The sequence below is a fragment of the Dendropsophus ebraccatus genome, chromosome 15, assembly GCF_027789765.1.
Source record: "Dendropsophus ebraccatus isolate aDenEbr1 chromosome 15, aDenEbr1.pat, whole genome shotgun sequence".
Classification (NCBI taxonomy): domain Eukaryota; kingdom Metazoa; phylum Chordata; class Amphibia; order Anura; family Hylidae; genus Dendropsophus; species Dendropsophus ebraccatus.
In genome coordinates this window covers 18,185,621-18,207,134 of record NC_091468.1, presented here as the reverse complement: position 1 = coordinate 18,207,134, position 21,514 = coordinate 18,185,621, and the positions used below count along the sequence as shown (strand labels likewise).

Here is a 21,514-nt window from a genome sequence, read left to right as displayed (position 1 = left end):
CTGTCCAAATATTTCTGGCCCTAACTGTAGAATTGTAATTTACTCCTATTTTAAAAATCTCCAGTTTTCCAGTACTTATTAGCTGCTGTATGTCCTGCAGGAAGTAGTGTTTTTTGTTTTTTTTTGTCTGACACAGTGCTCTCTACTGCTACCTCTGTCCAGCTGTCAAGAGCTGGAGCAGATCCCTATATAAAACTTCTCCTGCTCTGGACATGGACAGACATGGCAGCAGAGAACACTGTGTCAGACTGGAAAGAATACACCACTTCCTGCAGGACATAAAGCAGCTGATAAGTACTGGAAGATTTGAGACTTTAAAATAGAAGTAAATTACCAATCTATATAACTTTCTGAAACCAATTGATTTGAAAAAGATTTAAAGTACCCCTTTAAATATAAATAATATAAAAATCATAAAATATTTGAAAACCAAAAACTGTTCTCCAGGAACAAGAAACATTCTAACTATCTGGAATATTATTTCTATGGCAAATTGACAATTTTTTTATATTAAATATTTAATTAAAATTTATGATAGCTTCGTCTTTGCTAAAATATACATTTTTATGGAATATTATAATAACCTTAATCTACGGGTGTAGAATTATAATTATCATGACATTTAAAAAAAAAAAAAAAAAAAAATTACATGAATAGGTAATCATTTTTCGCACACACTTGGGACACGTTAGTGACTTAGCTAATGAATAAATAGGAATATTCCTCATAAATTAAAAGCGTACTCGTAGATAATAACTAACAATTACCTCCAGGTGTCACTTAACCGCTGTGTAATTGTTCTCTCTAGCAGGACAGCGACCCTATTCTACTACATTACAGATACAACTAGGTCTCCTTTCTGCTTCATCTCTACATGTGACTCTTGCTATAAAAAAAAAATCTTACAGTATAGAAATTTTGTGGACTATAAAGTTTACTCCAATTTTTCCCCCCAAAAAATGTGCATTTTTTACAATTTTTTTTACAACACTGGTTGTTTTGTCTTTTTTTTACTGTGCCTGTATTGTACCCAGAGGGTGCGTTCACACCTACAGGATCTGCAGCAGATCTGCAGCAGATTTGATGCTGTGTTCAGTTATTTAAATGAAATCTTCTGCAGAAAATCTGCTGCAGATCCTGTAGGTGTGAACGCACCAAGAAAGAATATTTCTGTATCATGTAGATTCTTACAGAATACATGTATAATAGGAAGCACAAAGAGGTACATTGGCCCCTACAATGCATATTCCGAACCTGTACCACACAGATGATCTATCAGGGATGGGTAGCTGTCAGCCAAATGAAGCTTCGGCAGAAAACCATCTCCTCTGATTCCTCCATACATATGAACACTTGGCTTGTCTGTTTTGAGAGAGGAGGGAAGCGGCTCTGGCAGTGGCTTCTTCCCATGAGGACAAAAGATTGAGTTATGTTGAAATCCAACATGCCTGATCCTTCTCTCCTCCAACTTTATTTGTCAGGGGAGAGTCATTAGATAGTCAGCCAGTCCCAATGAAATTGGCAGCCTTAGCTGATATTCTATGTTGCTTACCTTTCTCCTTGGCGCCGTTCCTGTGCTGTTAGCAGTGTGTAATCCTCGGTCCGGAGCACCATTAAAAGCACTGCCTGCCTTCCAATGATAATCAGTGAAGTGGGTGGGCCAGATTGGCGATATGGGGGCGGAGCAGTGCTCCAGACTGTGGATTAAACTGCTAACAGCACAGGAACAGTACAGAGGAGGATGGTTAGAGAGATACCGTCCTCCTTGGCGCCCCGTGCGCAATAGGGAGCTATCAGCAGGTTACATTAATCCAACCTGCTGATAGTTCCCCTTTAATAACTGTAGGCTGAATGATTGTTGGTCAATAGTTAAATCACCCTCTTCCTCCCCATACACAGGAACATTCAGGATGGGCAATCATGTGCTCTCTATGGGGAGAGGTAAGCAGCTACCAGATTGTTCTGGAGGCTTATCTCTCTGAGAACAAAGGGGTAAGGCAGTTAATTTCCACCATGCCATCATTACCGGTAGGGAATCAGGAGCCCACCTTATACTTTATACTGATGGGTGAAACCTGCTGCCAGTAGTGGTTTGAGCAAAATTAGTGAAAAATGTATTGTACCTTTTATCGTCTGAAAAGAATTTAGACATGTTAAAAAATGTTTGGACAATAGTCGGATAAAAGATTGAATAACTTCAATCGGAGTAAAATGTGTTATGGCTGTGTCTATAGAAAGATCGTTCAACAGACGATTGTTTGTTCAATGGTTGTGACTTGTACTAAAGAAATTGCGCACCCGATGAACTCTATACAGTCAGAGTGTTAGCACAGATCTTACCATATGCATGTTACCTACATGAAATTACATCCTACCCATGATATCTACCCTCCTCTTCTTGTATAACCAGAATATATACCTCTTGTTAATACACATTCCCATATACAATCTGATGGCCGTGACTGTACGTTCCTATAATTATATAATATTAGTACATTGGTAAGTATGGATGTAAGCCTCACCACCAGTAATACTTCACAAACATACACAGCAGTAATGTAGCTGTAATTGCGCAAAGCAATTATGGAATATAATGTACGAAGAAAAGCTTACACCGTGCTTCTTATGTGTTATTACAGAAGTAATATTGTCGTATTTTCATGGAAATAATCACTTAATTCATTCAGTAAGTAGCTGGATTATCTCTTGTATATCCCTCGGCATGTCTTACAATACAACCCCTGTAGCTGTGCGTTCTTATGTCTTATCCCCACTTCACTATAAAACTCCCACCCCTCCTATACACTCTCCTTAAAGTCCACAATATAGGCTTCTTTCCCAGCACTTTTTCCTGCAAGAAGCGTGACACAGCTGTCTATAAATGGATGACTCTTCCTTCTGGAGGAGATTCTGGCTTGGCTAATAATTCTCTTGTGCTTCAGGACATTGTATTGACTTGTAGGGAGGATACAGCACGCTCTCTTCACCCTAGAGCAGGGATGGGGAACCTTCGACCCTCCAGCTGTTGCAAAACTACAATTCCCATCATGCCGGGACACCCAAAGCACTTAAAGGGGTAGTCCCACCAGCAGCACGTATCCTCATGGATAGACCCTCATTGATCTTGAGGTCCTGAGTCTTCCAGCAGAATGAAGCAACAGTCACTGTTGTTCCATTCATCATCTATGGGACTCTTGGATATAACCAAGCATTGTACTAGACTATCCTCCACAGTCTCATATAAAGTAATTGGTGCAACAGTGCCATTATATTCCGAGACCTCAAAATTATTAGGATCCTTAGAGTGGACCTCTAGTGATCACTAACCCCCCCGAAACCTCTGGATAGAAAGGAAGTGTCGTTGATGGGACAACTCCTAGGGAGAGGTCTACATGATGGGTGGAGTCTAATGCACCAGAGGATCGGGGTCTAATCAAATACTGAGATTTACCTATTGGTAGGGAAACCAGCAAGTACCAATGGAGCACAAAAGTATATAGAAAGCCTCAGAGAACTGATGTCACCTTTGTAGGTGCCTCTCGGAATGTACTGTAGACCGTATTACTCCTATCACCTGCCAAGCCCTCAGCTGGTGACAAAACCGTTTTATTAGTATTATTGGTTGTATCAGGAGATATTCTCCCCTTCATTTACTCCAACCAGTCGGGGCCAAAGCTATCGACTGATCATTGACATCCTACTACACAACGATTGTGACCACCAGCCGTCCTGGGGCAGGCAGGACAAGAACACATAGAGGGCAGAAAGGCATTGTGTGAACTGTCTCTGCCAGTCCTGTGATGGCACCAGAAAAACACAACTACTATTAAGAGCTGTGTGGCACCCTCCATAGGACCCGAGTCGTCTTCTCTTATTTAGTATGTGCCTATATACATAACTTGGCTCTTAGATAAATAATATTAAGGATAGATATGTCTTATGTTCACTATAACAGAGTCGGCCCCTTAGTCGGTCGGTTGTTTGACAGCAGATAGCTTCCCATTTGTTTGTTTTTCGTTTCTTCTTGGGCAGAGAGGAGAGCTGGCGCGGAGAGGTGGTGGGCGACCACTTTTTGCTGTTGGGCTGTGTTTATGTAGCTGGCGATCAGCAAAGTTATCTCCAAAATCTAAAAAAAAGACAAAACAAAAACAACATTAAACTATATATCTGTGCCCCAGAATACCGCTTTAAATTTTTTGTTGTGTTACCGATTGATTTTAACTACTGAGCTAAAGCTGCAGTCCACAGCAATGCACTAGGTTTCTTGTGGACAGTACCTGTCACAACTTAAAATAACGGCCATTGTTTGCTAAATACCGGCTGCCTATAAATGCCCTGAACATTAATTTGATGGTCGATTCGAACAACTCCCGTTATTCTAGTCATTGAAGACTGAAAATAACGGCCGTTATTTTACTAAAAAAGACAGTGTGTGAACATGGCCTCAGGGTGGTTTCCCATATGTTTCTAATGTTTTTCCTCCCTTGAGTGGGAGCTATACTGCAGTTATAAGTTGTTTTTTTTCACCAACTTTGTGGTGTTTTTTCTCCCATAGACCTTTACAGGTTGAGGCTGGGTTCACACTACGTATATTTCAGTCAGTATTGTGGTCCTCATATTGCAACTAGTGATGCACGATGCACCGAAATATCGATACTACTATCGATATTTCGGGCAGAAAAACGGTTCGATACCAGGATTTTCTGGTATCAATACTTCATGTTAATCTGCATAATAGTGCAGATTAACATGAAGTATGGTGCAGAGAACACGGCCGGCAGCTACCTGAGCGACGGCCGTGTGCTCTGTGTGCCGCCCCGTCGTCCCCTCCTCCGCCCGCGCGCTCTCCGCTCCCGGCGGCGCCAAATTTAAATAGCCGGCACATAGCGATCGCTAGTGCCGGCTATTTTAAAGGGTAGATGCCGCTGTCATAACTGACAGCGGCATTTAGCCCCCGCAGAGCCGATCCATATGCAGCACGAGTCTGCTGCATATGGATCGGCCCCTCACTGCTAATGACTGCGGCCCGCAATCCCGCGGGCGGCAGTCATTCAACCATTCCAAATACGGGACCCGCCGGTACTGCGGCAGCGGTCCCTTACACCAGCCAGTTCCCCAACCTCCGGGTCCACAATCCTGTCGCCCCCCCCCCCCCCCCCCGCCTTCCCGCGCGGCCCACCGATACAGTGGCACAACAACTCCCAGAATACCTTCTTGTGGGGAGTTGTTGTTCACAAGGAGGCATGCTGGGAGTTGTTGTGCCAGGAGGCTGCTAATGCATCACAACTCCCAGCAGCATACCTCCTTGTGCACTACATCCCCCAGCATACCTCTTTGTGCACGAGGAGGCATGCTGGGAGTTGTAGTGCACAAGAATGTATGCTGCACGGAGTTGTTGTGTCAGCAGCTGCACAACTGCAATTCCCTGCATACCTCCTTGTGCACTACAACTCCCAGCATACCTTCTTGTGGGGAGTTGCAAAGCACAAGGAATTATGCTGGAAGTTGTTGTTCACCAGGAGGTATGCTGGGAGTTGTAGTGCACCAGGAGGTATGCTGAGAGGTGCAGTTGCGCGGCAGCAGCCTTTCAAAACATCCCAGCATACCTTCTTATGCACTACAACTCCTAGCATACCTCCCTGTGCACTACAACTCCCCACAAGAAGGTATTCTGGGAGTTGTTGTGCACAGGGAGGTATGTTTGAGGTTAGAGGGGAATTAAAAAATGTAAAAAAAAGTGTTTTTAAAATAAAACAAACAAAAAAAATAATAACGGTTCTAATAATCCCCCCTTTTCCCTTTTTTAAAAAAAACAACAACAAAAAAAAAAACATACATGTATTTGGCATCCATTACATGTGAATTGTCCGAACTATAAAATGTAACAAAGTGATCAAGAAGTCACATAAATAAAAATGTTGTGCATGGGGGGGAACATATCTGTAGTCAGGGAGGAGGGAAATTATATTTGTATTTTTACATGTTTTTTTTTTCTCAAACTTTTTATTTAGTATCGAATTGGTATTGAGTATCGAAATCCGAAAGCTGGAATCGGTATCAAACTCAAAATTTTGGTATCGTGACATCCCTAATTGCAACCAAAACCAGGAGTGGATTAAAAACACAGAAAGGCTATGGTCGCACAATGATGAAATTGAGTGGATGGCCGCCATATAACAGTAAATAACGGCCATTATTTCAATATAACAGCCGTTGTTTTAAAATAACAGCAAATATTTGCCATTAAATGGCGGCCATCCACTCTATTTCAACATTGTGTGAACAGAGCCTTTCTGTGTTTTCAATCCACTCCTGGTTTTGGTTGCAATATGAGGACCACAATACTGACTGAAATATACGTAGTGTGAACCCAGCCTTAAAAAGAAACACAGAAGAAAGTGATTTAGGGTTTTTGTAAGCACACTGAGGAACAGGCTAAGATTTGAAGAGGAACGTTTTCTGCTTAAAAAATTCCTCACTATTCAGCTCTGGCAGAATAGGAGCAGAATTTGAGCAGAATTAAATCAGAATTGAAGCCCCCATTGACTTCTATAGGATTCCTCTAGCAGAATCCGCCCCAAAAATTGACATGTCAATTCTTTGGGCGGTAAGCGGATCTGCGGCAGAAATTTCTGCTCAGAAATTCTGCAGTGTGAACAACAGAGCGGAAATTCCATTGAACACAATGGGACATTGCTCTGTTCATATTTTACGGGAATTTCAAGAAGAAATTAAGAGCGGATTCCTCTTCAATTCTTCGCCTATTCCTTAGTGTGCACATAGCCTAAAAGGGACTCTGTCACCTCCAAAACACCTACTAAACTTAAAGTGTCACTGTCGTTAAAATTCTTTTAGCAGAAATCAATAGTCCAGGTGATTTTAAGAAACTTTGTAATTGGGTTTATTAGGTAAATATGCCATTATCTGCATTCAGAAAGCCTTTCCCTAGGTCCCCCCTCCTCTCCTTTACATCAGTCGGGCCCTGTGTAACCTATGGAGAGGGGAGGGGGGAGGGAGAGAAGGGAGATTAGTCGGCAGCAGAGAGCAGAGAACAAAGGATTACACAGCAAGGAGCTGCTGAAAGCCCCTATTCAGAGGTCAGAGAGGTCAGTGCTGACATCAGAGGAGATAGCCCGGTGATGTAGCTGTAAATTAACTCTTTGTTGTCCGGTTTTGGTGCCTCATCTCCCTCCACCCCTCCCCTCTCCATAGAGAACAATGAAGACAGGGGGAGAGCTTCAAACTGCTGTTTCATGATAAAAATGCATTTTTCGGCAAATAAACCTAATTACAAAGTTTCTTAAAATCGCCTGGACTATTATTTTTGCAAAAAAAAATAAAAAGTTATCAGCAGATTATACATCAGTAGAGTATACAACCCTGATTCTATATCTGCAATTGTTATCTTTCTATGTTCTTGCATTCCTTTGCTATAAGCTGAAAATGAATCAGTCTAAGTGGTCCTCTCCATTATATTCTTGAGCTACTGTATGTAGTCCTCTCTATGCATCAGCATGCCCAGTTTGTAGACTTACAGCGGGGAAAAGGAGTAGAAAGCTGTAAATTACAGATTTGGAATCAGCATTTCTTATCCTACTTACAGATGACTTTAGTTTAGTTTAGTGGTGGAGGGGGTGGTTTGGAGGGGACAGAGTCCCATATTATGTGCCACTTATCAAAATAAACTTCTCTGGTGTCTTGGAGGCGGTCCTAGCACCCCCATGTACACCGCTTTCCCGCTTTGTCTGTTCAGTCATGATGGGGGTTGTAGTTTTGCAACAGCTGGGGAGCCAAGGTTCCCTACCCCTGCCCTAGATGATCGGTGAGGGCATGGCTGGTGGGATCCCACTATTTAAGAGAGTAATTGTCCCCTGTATGAGTGGAGGGGAAGCACCCTGCTGGGCCACCAACCTGTTCATTCACTAAGGGACTTTAAAACATTGCCAATTGTTGAAGTCCACTAAAAAACAATAAAAATTTCAAGCCGAAAATGATGTGCAAAAAGTATATGTGCAGTACCATCATGTGCCCAATTGTACTGCACCCACCCACCCACCTTTTCTTTTTTTTTTTTTTTTTGCAAAAACTAGCCATTTTTATATGGCAGAAAACCACACCATAATAAATTTTCCACCTAAATGTGGTGCACGGAAAAATAGCGCTCCATCCGCTATAATTTAACGTAACTTGTAAAAGGTATAATAAGTAATGAAAAACCTTCGGACACTCACTATAACGCGCAAGCGAAACAATAATTTTAACACAGGTGGCCGGTCCGGGCCGATCAACTTTACGTAGCCTAGCTAATATAAAAAAATTATCTAAGTGCCATCTCCACACTCCCATCTGTTGCGCCGCCAGGCTTAGTCCTGGAAACGGCAAATATTGTTCAGGTGCTGTTACCCCTGTTAGCTTTAATAGCAGCAATCGAGGCTTTTTCGGCAGCAAAGCGTCTCTCGTTTACCTCGCCACATTTTATTTGTGTGAGCGGAATTTGGAACCCGGTGAGAAGACCACTAGACGAACAAAAGAGCAAGCATTCGGTAATTACATCGCCCGGTCTTCGAGTTTATAATTGCTTTTTTCCTCTCCAAGCTTCCAGCTAAGATAATAAACATGGCTTTGTTTAAACCGCAGGTGCTTAATTCATGCTTTTTATATCTTAGCATATAAGAGTACTTTATTCCTAAAAGCCTACCTCCGAGCGGCTGGCGTGTATTTCAGCTAATGTACCCACCTTTACTTTTGCCATAGCAAACAGAAGTTTTTCAGTTGACTTGTCCTTTGTCTGCGTGTTAACTACCAGCATAAAGTCATCACGGTAACCTCCGAAGGTCATTAGACTCCTGTGTACGTACGTGAACAGCAACCTCTTAAGGAACACAAGAGTGGGTGGAAAAAAAAAAAAAAAAGATGGCAAAACATTATTTGTATTTCCAATTCAAACAACAACTGTGATGAAAGACGCAGACAAAAGCCATGCATTTACTTAATAAAAGACTCTACAGCTGCCATTAGGGGGTTGCCCCCTACCACCAAAAGGGACATATAAGCATCACGTCTGGAGCGCATTTGTTTGCAGAAAATCTGACAGGTTTGTAATAAATCTATAAATAAGCAATTTAGCATTTCGGTAATACACCTACAGGAAAAGAGAACGGAGACTGCTTTTGTGACCTGAAAATGCCATTTTCTTTAATATGGCCGGGTAAGTCGCCTGAAGCCAACGCTTTATGTCAGGTTTCAGGCCGGTTATAGAATGAGTTGTAATTCTGATAATCTGCCATCATCAGAAGTGGTGGACTAATGGAATTAAGTAAAAAAGAACAACCACTGCCAATACTAAAAGGGCCACCATCATACACCCATCAGCCAAAACATATTGTGTAGGCCCCACTTGTGCTTGACCAACTAAGGCCTGGACTTCCCAAGATCTCTGAAGATGTCGTATGATATCTGGCACCAAGATGAAAATATTGAGGAGATGTATTAATATGACTGGCGTTTGACACAATATTATTATAACTCCAGTCTTGAATTGGAGTTTGTTGGAGTAAAATGTACCATATGTGTTAAAGGGGAACTGACAGCAGGTTGAGCGACTCTAACCTGCTATTATGTCCCTTTTGTGCACGGAGCGCTGAGGATGAAGATAAACGTCTTACCTTACGTTTCCGCGTAGAGTGAAGTTATAGGCTCATCGGGTGGTTTGAAGCACTGGGGGCAGGACTACCACCTCCAGAGCACCGATCCGCAACCGGCCAGCCCGCTCCTCCTAATGAATATCAGTGTAGCGGGCCAGATCGGTGCTGTAGGGGAGGTGGTCTTGCCCTCAGTGCTCCAAAGTGCCAGATTAGCCTGAGGATAAAACTACTAACTACACAGAAATGGCACAGAGGATGAAGGTAAGAAATTAAGTCTCATCCTCAGAGCTCCGTGCGAAAAAGGAACATATCAACAGATTAGATAAAAGGAGATGTCTGGCAGTCGGCCTTTTTTATAATATAATGCTGCCCATCCATATAAAACAATAAACATGTTATCCTTACCTGTCCACGCTCCCTCTGTGCAATCCTCTGGTGTTGCTGGTGTCCCCCACTGACTGCAGAACCTCCACTGACTGACACAGGACAGCCCCGTGGCCAATAATTTCCTGAGCGGGCTGTCACTCCCGACAAGATGAGTTCGTCTTGGAAGTGGAGGCTCTTCAGTCAGCGGGGGACACCAGCGACACCAGAGGATTGTACAGAGGGTGGGTGGAAAGGTAAGGATAACATATTTATTGTTTTATATGGACAGGTAGCAGTATTTTAAAAAAAGGCTGACCGCTAGACAACCCCTTTAAGATCCATGTGCCTCCTAATACAGGTGATGTAACTTTGGCACCTTTAGGGTGCGTTCACACCTACAGGATCCGCAGCAGATTTGATGGCGCAGATTTGATGGTGTGTGACCCTCTTACTGCCTAGATGCCACAGGCACTACAGTAGTCAAACATCAGGAATCAAAGATACTTCTAATAATAGAGGAACGGCATGGGCAAAAGCAGCCCTCATAGCAAGAAAAAAAGGCGATCTGGGCCACCCTCTCTATTGTCTGCATAGGTGCTGTAAAATGTGGACACTTCCTTTAAGTAGTGTTTATCATCTGGTGTCGCTGACTATTATTAGACAAGCACTTACCATAGTGGCATATTCAAGAATACTTATCCCATCTTCATGTACAGCCAGCCAGACCAGTGGACCATCAAAGGCTGTTGGTGATATGGGCTGTAGGTAGAAAGCTCTGCATTATCTATCAGCGTCTAATAATTAACAAAAAGCTGGTGGAAGACCCTTAAATTCAACATTAAGAACTTGACCATTGCTCCATAGAGAATGAATGGGCCTTTGCAGTCCACTCCTACCATGGTGGGCAACCTTTTTTTTTTTCATTCGACAAAGGTCCACTGCCCACTGTTCATCAAGTTAGCCTCTATTTTACGGATGGGGGTAACTTTAAATTATGGGAATACCCCTTTAAGTAATGTGTTGGTCTTCTTTGGAATGTACAATATTACCGCTAACAAACATTGCACGACCCATATTCCCCCAGGTTCTTACTTTTGCTGGAAAAAGAGTAGCACCAAAGAAATTCCACTTTCTCGCAACAGTAAGATATATTCGCACGCAATCTGAAGTGCTGTGACCCCGGAGAGCCATCCATCTTGTTGCCAGCCTTTGGTGAAGCTGCCTGTAGCCAAATATTAAGAAACTGTTTAGCTTGGTATAAAATAATCTATACACATACATAGATTAAAAAATATATATGTGTTTAAAGGGTGGTCCAAAAGGTGGACAGTATGTGTAATAGGGTTATGAAGGGGGAGATTTATCAAACATGGTGTAAAGTGAAACTGGCTCAGTTGCCCCTAACAACCAATCAGATTCCACCTTTCATTCCTCACAGACTGGAAAATGAAAATGAAACGTGGAATCTGATTGGTTGCTAGGGGCAACTGAACCAGTTTCACAGATTTAGTTAAATGTGTGTAAGGGTAGCTTCACACGTAACGGATCCGCAGCAGATATTATGCTGCGAATTTGCAGCGAAATCCGCTGCAGATCCCTTGCCATTCATTTTGAATGAGAAGATATACCCGCAGTCAGATTGTCATTAACCCCCTGCCGCCGGGATGATACATTACCTGTTCCATGGTCCGGCCGCATGTGAGGCTCCCGGAGGTCCGGCGCAGCCAATCAGTAACTGCGACAGGGCCGTGCACTGATCGGCTGTGTGGGACCTCCAGGAGTCGGGGCGTGCACTGATTGGCTGTGCGGGACCTCCGGAAGCCGGGAGCCTCAGATGTGGCTGAATCATGGAGAAGGTAATGTATCATCCCGGCGGCAGGGGATTAATGGGGCCGGGACTTACAAACTCGCAGCGGGATGACAATCCCACTGCGACTATATCTTCTCATTCAAAGTTAATGACAAGGGATCCGCAGTGGATTTCGGTGCAAATTCACAGCATAAAATCCGCTGCGGATACGTTACGTGTGAAGCTACCCTAAATATTATTTTCTGTCCACCTACTTTTGGACCACCATAATGGGAAAGACCATCCCAAATAATTCCCAATCAATGCTGAATGGGCAGTTTTGCAGCATTGTTGGTCCGGATCATGTTCCTTTGACGGTGATGAGGTGTAGAACCTACCGTAGCTGCTCCTCTGTACAGTCCTCTCTATATCTCTTTGGATAAAATTTTTCCAATGTTTGCCTCAGGGTCTGGTTTGACTTTAGCTGACTGGCGGCGGCTTGGAGGGGGCGCTCAAAATCTCCACTTTCCACCTGCAGAAAATCAATATGAGCATGTAAGATGTTTGACTACTGTTTAAATCAGGTTTTTAAATTAAATATATTTTTAAAGAGTTTTTGGTGATTTGTTTTTTTCCATTTTCCATTTTACTTTTGATATTCTAAAATAATCCTGAAATCTTGATTTAAACTAAGCTGAGACTTCCTGTTCTGTACAGATAAGTCCCCAGCAGTGTCCTCCTTATAATCACAGACAGGAGTAGAGTGACAGATGACACCAGTATATAGATAACACAGACAGGAGCACAGTGACAGGTGACACCAGTATATACATTACACAGACAAGAGTACAGTGACAGGTGACACCAGTATATAGATAACACAGACAGAAGTACAGTGACAGGTGACACCAGTATATAGATAACAGACAGGAGCACAGTGACAGGTGACACCAGTATATAGATAACACAGACAAGAGCACAGTGACAGGTGACACCAGTATATAGATAACACAGACAGGAGCACAGTGACACCAGTATATAGATAACACAGACAGGAGCACAGTAACAGCTGACAGCAGTATATAGATAACACAGACAGGAGCACAGCTACAGGTGACACCAGTATATAGATAACACAGACAGGAGTACAGTGACAGGTGACACCAGTATATAGATAACACAGACAGGAGCACAGTGACAGGTGACACCAGTATATAGATAACACAGACAGGAGCACAGTGACAGGTGACACCAGTATATACTGTAGATAACACAGACAGGAGTACAGCTACAGGTGACACAGGTATATACATTACACAGACAAGAGTACAGTGACAGGTGACACCAGTATATAGATAACATAACTCCTAAAATAAATAAATAAAAATAGATTAGAAAAAAAGAATATCTGGATCTAATGTGTAAAATCTAATCTAGGTGATACATTCTTTTTAGGTCCTTTTAGGGTACGTTCACACTTACCGGAGGATCTGCGGCAGATCCGCAGCAGATTTCATTTAAATAACTGAACGCAGCATCAAATCTGCACCATCAAATCTGCTGCGGATATGCTGCAGATCTGCTGCGGATCCTGTAGGTGTGAACACACCCTTAAAAGGATTTATCTAATTACTAATAGTAAACTATAGTATAGTAATAGTAAATGAATCCATTGTCAACCTATTGGTTTGAGTCATACCAATTCATGACACCATGATCTATAATAGGTTCACACTTCAGAGGACAAAGGCGGCTTCTGATCCCATGCAGTGGAGGATGGATTCTGAGAACGTTATTTTATGCTTGAGGTTAGAGATGGACATCATGGTTCTAGTTGTGGCAAATCCCTATAACTGGTAATCCATCTAGTTGGCCATTTCAGCCCTGGAGATAATGGTCTACATCATTACTTGCCTCTTTCTTAAAAAAATAACTCTTAAAAGCTTATAAATGACACTTTATAACAAAACTTGTACGGATGGAGGGTGTGACAATGTCTTTCTAAGAGGCTAGGGGCACGGGTTACACGTGCACAGGAACCGGTTCAACAAAGGGACTGCGCCACCGGCATGCCGGCGCCGATCGATTCATGTAAAAAAACCAAAGCGATGTACCTGATGGTACATTCGCTTTAATATTTTTAAGGACTGTCTTGAAAATATTAGTGTATCACATTCACTCCATTAAGAAAGCATTCCAACTTTTTTATTTTATTTGTCCCTAGGCAGCAGGCTGGTGCATATACAATAATGATCGATGTCCTCAGAACGGCTTCATTTCGATCCTACAGCGCCATTCAAATCTGCGGACGGCGATGTCACCGCTCTTGTGACCATTCTTCTGTCTCCAGGTCTATTGAAGACCGGAGGTAAGGGTCTCCAATGCATCTCTATGAAAATGCTCGCATAGAGGTGCATTGGAGACCCTGACTTCTGGCCTTCTTTGCTTCGGGACATTCGGCAAACAGGTCATATGTTTGCCTGTGAAAATTTGAACAGGACCACAGGACTGTAATGAAGCTGCGCCGTGGGACACGATCATCATTGGTCCCAGTGGTCGGACCCCCAACGATAAACTAGTGATCACCTATCTAGAGCTTAAAGTGACTCTGTACCCACAATCTGACCCTCCCCCAAACCGCTAGTACCGTCAGATAGCTGCTTTTAATCCAAGATCTGTCCTGGGGTCCGTTCGGCAGGTGATGCAGTTATTGTCCTAAAAAACAACTTTCAAACTTGCAGCCCCGTGTCCAACGGCTGGGACTTGTAGTATCTGCGCCTTAACGTTGCACAACCCCTCCGTCTCTCCTCCCCACCCTCATTATCGTTAGGAATGCCACTGGAACATTTTCTCCTGTCTGAACATTGCACAAGTGCCTTAACGATCCAGCCCATGTGCCGTGCTGACACAGGTGAGGAATAGGAGACAATCTGCCTGGAGTATTCCTAATGATGAGGAGGGCGGGGAGGAGTTGAAATTGTGAGTAATAAGTCGCTTTAAATCAAAACTACAATTCCCATCATGCCTGGACAACGGAAGCTTTAGCTTTCAGACTGAGACTCTGTTTGTTTTTCCTGGCACTGGACTTTTTTTTTCTTTTTTTTTTTTTTTTAAATCCCCATCCAGTAATGATGTTCTATTCTAACAACTTGCCCCGGAGATTTCTTCAGAAACGTGCGTTCCTTCATTTCTCTTCTTAATGCCTAACATTACTTTTTAACAGGTCCTTGAAGGAGAAAAAAAAAAAAAATGCCACTTTCGTCAGGAAGAAGGAGCTTATGTAAGAACCCATAGCGATTTGAGTCTATTACTTTTAAAGCCACTTTCCCTCCATTATTCCATACATTAGGCACATTACCGCACACGTAGGCCCATTAAAACAATACGCTAATAATACCTTGGCTTTCACATCTGTTATCCACCTGCTATAGACTGAAAGAGCAAAAGACTAAGAGATGGAGGGACGGTTAAACCACCTTGGGAAGCCATCTTTACATAGGGACCTCAAATTGTATAATTATTGGTTAATAGTGTACCGCACATTAGCGGACGGCTTCATTAAACCTAATTGCTTTGGAAATTGCATTAAAAGGTATACGTGGTTGATTTCTCAGAGGTTACCTGGGCCAGCAGGGCAGCCAGTTCTAGTGCCAGCTCCTTATTTACTGGAAAGACGCCATTAACAATTTTATCATTCGTCTGGTACATTAACAGCAGTTTTTCTCTCTCCGTCTCCCCTCGCACCTGCACGGTGAAACTAAGTCTGTAATACAGGGCAAAACAAAGTTAGAGTTAAGTACAAACACGTTCTATATAATACAGAAAAAGGCTATGTTCCCACAATGTCTTCTAATGGCTATGTTCACAAAATGTCCTTTTTTTTTTGGTAGTAAGGCCACTGTTTTTTTTTTTTTTTTTTTTTTGGGGGGGGGGATGGCGGTCATTTTGGCGCCAAAACATGGCGGTTTTATGCATATATGTTTCATGCAAATGTTTTATGCATAAATCCTATGCAAAAAAAAAAAAATCTGCAAAGCGGGCAAAAACAAAACAAAACACAGAGGTGGCAGTAGAGAGCACTGTGTCAGACTGGAGAGAATACACCACTTCCTGCAGGACATACAGCAGCTCATAAGTACTGGAAGACTGAAGATTTTTAAATAGAAGTAAATAACAAATCTACAAAACTTTCTGAAATCAGTTGATTTGAAAGAAAAAGATTTTCATCGGCGTACCCCTTTAGGCTATGTTCACACTGCGTAAAAGCATGGGCGTTGTTGCCATCGGCAACAACGGCCGTACTTTATGCGCCTGTGAACATAGCCTTATCTGCTATGGGATCCCGGCCGGAGCGTATACACATCGTATGCGCTCCGGCCGTGATCCCATGTGGAGCCGCAAATAACTGACATGTCAGTTTTCTGTGGCCGCAATTCAGTCAATTGCGGGCGTAGGAAACCCTGTCAGTTCACACAATGAAGCGAGCGGCTCCAGCGCCCGCATCAGAACACTATAGCCATAAAGATCATCCGGATTATCTGGGCAGAGACCGGTCGTTCCCCATCTCTTACAAAGTGTGAACATAGCCTTAAAGTGATACTGTCACCGGATCACTTTAAGCACTATAACGGCCATTGTTTGATAATGGCGCCATAAATAATCATTATTATCGATGTCCTTCATTGTAAAATACAACGGACGTTATTTTCAAAACAAAGGTCGTGGGAACATAGCCAGAGTGTGATGTGTAAAAGAAGAAGAAGAAGAAGAAGAAGAAGGAGAAGGAGGAGAGAGGCTGTGGGGTCCGGCACCTGTTCTTATATGTGAGCCGTACAGTCCGGGTACCATCACACTTCCCTGGCAGCTGTTCCTTGGATGCCTGTTCCCACTTTGAAATGATGTCACAGATCTGGTAAAGAGGTAAAAGTGCTGTGAAGTCTACATAGAAATTATAAGCCATAGACTGCCAAATGTGCTTTTTGAATTGAAGGGGTTTACCTGGTACAGTACGTATACAGATTTATAAATTACTTCAATTAAAAAAAAAAAAAACGTCTTCCAGCAGGAAGTGGTGTATTCTTTCCAGTCTGACACAGTGCTCTCTGCTGCCACCTCTGTCCATGTCAGGAACTGTCCAGAGCAGTAGCAAATCCCCATAGAAAACCTCTTCTGCTCTGTACAGTTCCTGACATGGACAGAGGTGGCAGCAGAGAGCACTGTGCCAGACTGGAAAGCACGCGCCACTTCCTGCAAGACATACAGCAGCTGATAAGTACTGGAAGACTGGAGATTTTTAAACAGAAGTAAATTACAAAAAGTTATATACGTTTCTGAAACCAGCTCATTTAAAAGAAAAAGATTTTGATGGGGTTCCCCTTTAATGGATGTACAGAAGCTTTCTAACAGGATCGTTGGCATTCCAGTGTGCATCCCCAACCTATTTGCCAAAAGTACTTTACTTTAAGGTGACATGGACAGAGGTGGCAGCAGAGAGCACTGTCTCAAACTGGAAAGAATACACCACTTCCTGCAGGACATACAGCAGCTGATAAGTACTCCTGAGTTTTTTTAATAGAAGTAATTAAAAAATTTGTATAACTTTTTGGCACCAGATGATTGAAAAAAATCCTTTTTTTTCCTCCGGAGTACCCCTTGAAATTAGATTTTTAATTAAATATTGTGCACAGATTGAGTTCATAATATATATTTTAAAAAGAGTTGGAACAACCTCTACAGTTTTCTACTTTCTTTCACGCAATTAAAAGATCCATAAGTCCCATAACAATGTCACGGTCAGCCTCTATACTGGTCGGCCTTGCAAAAGACCAGGTCAATAAAGCGGATTAGAAACCCCAGTACTACACACTCTAAGTCCCCAAGTCGATCTCTGGGGTCTTACTGGTTTAAGGAGTTACCCCAAGATATACCCTTGTCACCTACACACAGGATATGTGTCTGATCATAAGGGCCCCCCACCAATCACAGGATCACAAAAATAGGGGGCTTGTTTGAGTGCAGTTGTTGAGTCAAATGCGCCACTGAATAATTCTGCAGTGTGAACAGGGACAGCGGACCCCTGTCCTTGTGATTGATGGGGCCCCCAGTGATCTAGTCTAGTGGATAGGAGATAAGTGTCTAGTGGATAGGAGATAAGTTGGATACATTTGATTTCCATGGATGTCAGCAGTCATGCCCTACTTTATGTGGCTTTTGGATTATCTAATAGAGGGCAGTACTTATATTTTTATGCTATAATAAAAAGGTTTATATCCAAATAGGACTAGAAAACTCCCTTACATGCCATATGCATATGTAATACACCAGGCAAAGTAAGTCCACTTTATAAAACAAGGGCATGTATAATACACTCATGAAAATCTAAAGGGAACCTATCACTATTTTCATGCTCCTTGAACCACAGGCAGAATGAAACACTGACTGCCTCCCTTATCATAATGATATCTAATAAACTCTCAATGGCTGAACCATTCCAGAGTAATCATAGTGGTAACTTTGGCCCGGAATGGAACTCCAAGACATCGGAGTGGTCTACCGGCCCCGATTGACAGATCTATCCCCATATGTTTAGAGGCAGCTAGGACCACCCTCATGTCTCAGACCCCCATTCCTGCCCAAAGTTAGGGCCTTTTCCACCGGACGATTATCGTTCAGATTATCGTAAAATTGTTCGAATCTAAACGATAATCGTTCGGTTGAAATGCAGTTAACGATTAACGACCGAACGAGAAATCGTTGATCGCTTTATGAGACCTGGACCTATTTTTAGCGTTGCTCGTTCGCAAAACGTTCGTAAATCGTTCGCATTGAATAAGACATCGTTTGTCCGTTCTCAGTAGATACAAATGCATTAGCGAAGAAATAGCGAAGAAAAAACTATCCCAAATATGATCATAAGTAACGATTATCGTTCCATGAAAACCACCTTGGAATTCCGTTGTCGCCTTAAAGTCCACAATCCGTCCCCCCCACAGGTGCAGAATTCAGCCTTTACCTTAATGTTGCCCTGTAGACAATGTTCAATGTCCTTTCCTGATGGATCATCTGTAAACAAGGCAAATCCAGACTGGGCCGGGTTCCTCATACCGATGTCTTGGTTCAGTGTGCAAAGAAATTCTTCTACTGTTGTAGATGCATCAAATCCCACCACCTGGATCGATGAGGGTAATTGACATGGAAGAACGTATCAGTTAAAGGGGTACTTCAGCAAAAATGTTTTTCTTTCAAATCAGATATATAGATTTGTAATTTACTTCTATTAAAAAATATCAACTCTTCCAGTACGTATCAGCTGCTGTATGCTGTACAGGAAGTGGTGTATTCTTTTCAATCTGATACAGTGCTCTCTGCTGCCACCTCTGTCCATGTCAGGAACTGTCCAGAGCAGTAGCAAATCCCTATAGAAAACCTCTCCTCTCCAGACTGGAAATAATGCACCACTTCCTGCAGGACTTACAGCAGCTGATAAGTACTGGATTTTTTTTTTTATAGAAGTACATTCGTACTGGACACTAGGTAGCTAGGTATACATATGGGCCTGCTCTTACCTGATATGTACCATTCATGAAGTGCACAGGTATACTGAAAGGTAAGGAATGGTGATAGGGGTTGCGTAACAGAATAGAGAGAATTTCCATCCGGGACGGTCTTGCTTCACGATCCCCATTTTGTTGCGTTCTTTCTACACAGCGCTGGCAGTAAATGGCGTATTTTCCAGCCTCGGTCCTGTCATATGTTACATCACATTAGATAGTATACTACAAAACAAGTACTGGAATTACATCTCTAAAGTCTCAGATACTCTGCAGACTCTATTTCTTAATTAGTGGGTGAAGATTAACAGCTATGGTGTCTCTCATACACTGCATATAATAGAGGAGATCCTGCTCTCCTGTATCACCATTGGACACCCTCAGAAACAGGAGCAGCACAGTTTACATTAGAGAGCAGTAATGAGCAGTATAAGCTGTAAATCCAGTACCCACTAAAGCTGATGCAGCCTTGTCTCTGTGTCCCTCCAGTCGCTACCCTCTCAAAGATCTCTAAGAGATACGGATCAGGCAGTTGGATTTCAACATGCCTGATCCTTCTGTTCTTGGGGAAGTAAACCACAAGCAGAGAAGTCTGGCACCCTTATCCTCACCCCTTTCTCTATTGAAAACACATGCATCCTTAGCTGAACATGCATCTATGGGGGATTAAAGGGGGACTCCGCCTGGGGGTATTTTTAAACTATGGCCGGGGAGGGTTTGGTTATGGACGGCGGAGGTCACTTACCTCCCTGGTTCCAGCGCCGGGTCTCGAATTGCGCCGCCCGGTACATCCGTCCCGCGGCCGCTTCCTGGTGTGAGCTGCGTCATGAGATGTGACGTCTCAAGGCAGCTCACACCAGAAAGTGGTCGCGGGATGGGTGTACCGGGCGGCGCAATCCGGGACCTGGCGCTGGAACCAGGGAGGTAAGTGACCTCCGCCGTTCATAACCAACCCCTCCCCGGCCATAGCTTAAAATACCCCAGGCCGGAGTACCCCTTTAAGTCCCATTTTAAAAGCATGGTGACATTAGGAGGATTTTACGATAAAAATGTAAAAAGCTTTGAATTATTTTAGCTGATCGTACAATTCAGTGTATCCAGAGAAAGAACGGACAAAATAATGGAGGTCTATACGCTACCTGATATCCGCGTTCTTCTTCAGGAAAAGTTTCAGGAGCCAGATGTACGGATGCTGAGGGAGGAAGAGGCCGACACACAAAGCCAGGAGCTGCCACCCCTGTAAAAAAAAGAAAAAAATAAATTATATATAATATATATATATATATATATATATATATATATACACACACACACACACACAGCTGAAACCAGAAGTTTACATACACTATATAAAAAGACCCATATTCATGTTTTCTAACATAAAATCAAAATAAACCTTTCCCCGATTAGGATTAGCAAAATTATTTATATTTGCCAAATACCAGAATAATGAGAGAGAAAATCTTTTTAGGGCATTTTTTGTACTTTCTGCAAAGTCAAAAGTTTACATACATTTCATTAGTATTTGGCGAATGTACCATATCATTTTTTTTACACTAGCCAATTGGTGCCGGCTCAGGGATCCCGGTTGCACAGTCTTTTTTAAACATTACATTCGGCTTCTTATGGTGAGTTACCTGGATAGGACTCGGCTGGTTCTGAGGCTGCCTGTGTCTGGTCTGTTTGATAAGCTGGCAGTAGATCTCATTCTGAAGCTCAGGGTGAGTTAGACAGACCTGCAGGGCGCTCTGTGCCAGGGAGACGTGATAGTCAATGGCGGGTGAATCCACTGCGGCATTGAGGAAGAGCTGGCAGGTCTGGAAATATTACAAAGAATTGTATTATTAGAATATACTGCTAACAATTTACAAGCATAAATGTACGAATACAGAGATTCAGGGCCGGACTGGCCATCTGGCATGTTGGGCAAATGCCAGATGGGCCAGTAACCTATGTGGGTCAGTCCCATCTTCCTCTTGGCCCAGTGACTCCCTCCCCCCACTGTAAGGAGTCGTTAGGCCAGGAGGAACATGAGATCGGTCCTCAGAAGTCCTGTGTTGGACTGTTGAGTGCTCAAGGGCCTCATAGAAATCCAGGACTCCTGTCCCAGATTTCCGGGCAAGAGCCCCACAGCAAATAGGCCTGTGAGCTCTGAAATGCCAGAG

The 21,514-nt window shown here is 42.9% G+C and overlaps 1 protein-coding gene across 1 annotated transcript in view; it reads right to left on the bottom strand.

Annotated features, from left to right (window-relative positions):
- Positions 1–487: 487 nt before the first annotated feature.
- PLEKHH2 (pleckstrin homology, MyTH4 and FERM domain containing H2) overlaps positions 488–21,514 on the bottom strand; it is a 116,027-nt gene continuing 95,000 nt past the window's right edge. Inside the window, exons 20-30 of the mRNA XM_069954796.1 lie at positions 20,987–21,166; positions 20,489–20,586; positions 19,365–19,542; positions 18,812–18,967; positions 16,611–16,708; positions 15,421–15,562; positions 12,198–12,331; positions 11,103–11,232; positions 10,683–10,769; positions 8,738–8,872; positions 488–4,126 (exon numbers count right to left, since the gene is read on the bottom strand). Coding sequence (XP_069810897.1) covers positions 3,947–4,126; positions 8,738–8,872; positions 10,683–10,769; positions 11,103–11,232; positions 12,198–12,331; positions 15,421–15,562; positions 16,611–16,708; positions 18,812–18,967; positions 19,365–19,542; positions 20,489–20,586; positions 20,987–21,166 — 1,518 coding nt within the window. The 3' untranslated portion in view covers positions 488–3,946. The remainder of the gene's footprint in view (positions 4,127–8,737; positions 8,873–10,682; positions 10,770–11,102; positions 11,233–12,197; positions 12,332–15,420; positions 15,563–16,610; positions 16,709–18,811; positions 18,968–19,364; positions 19,543–20,488; positions 20,587–20,986; positions 21,167–21,514) is intronic.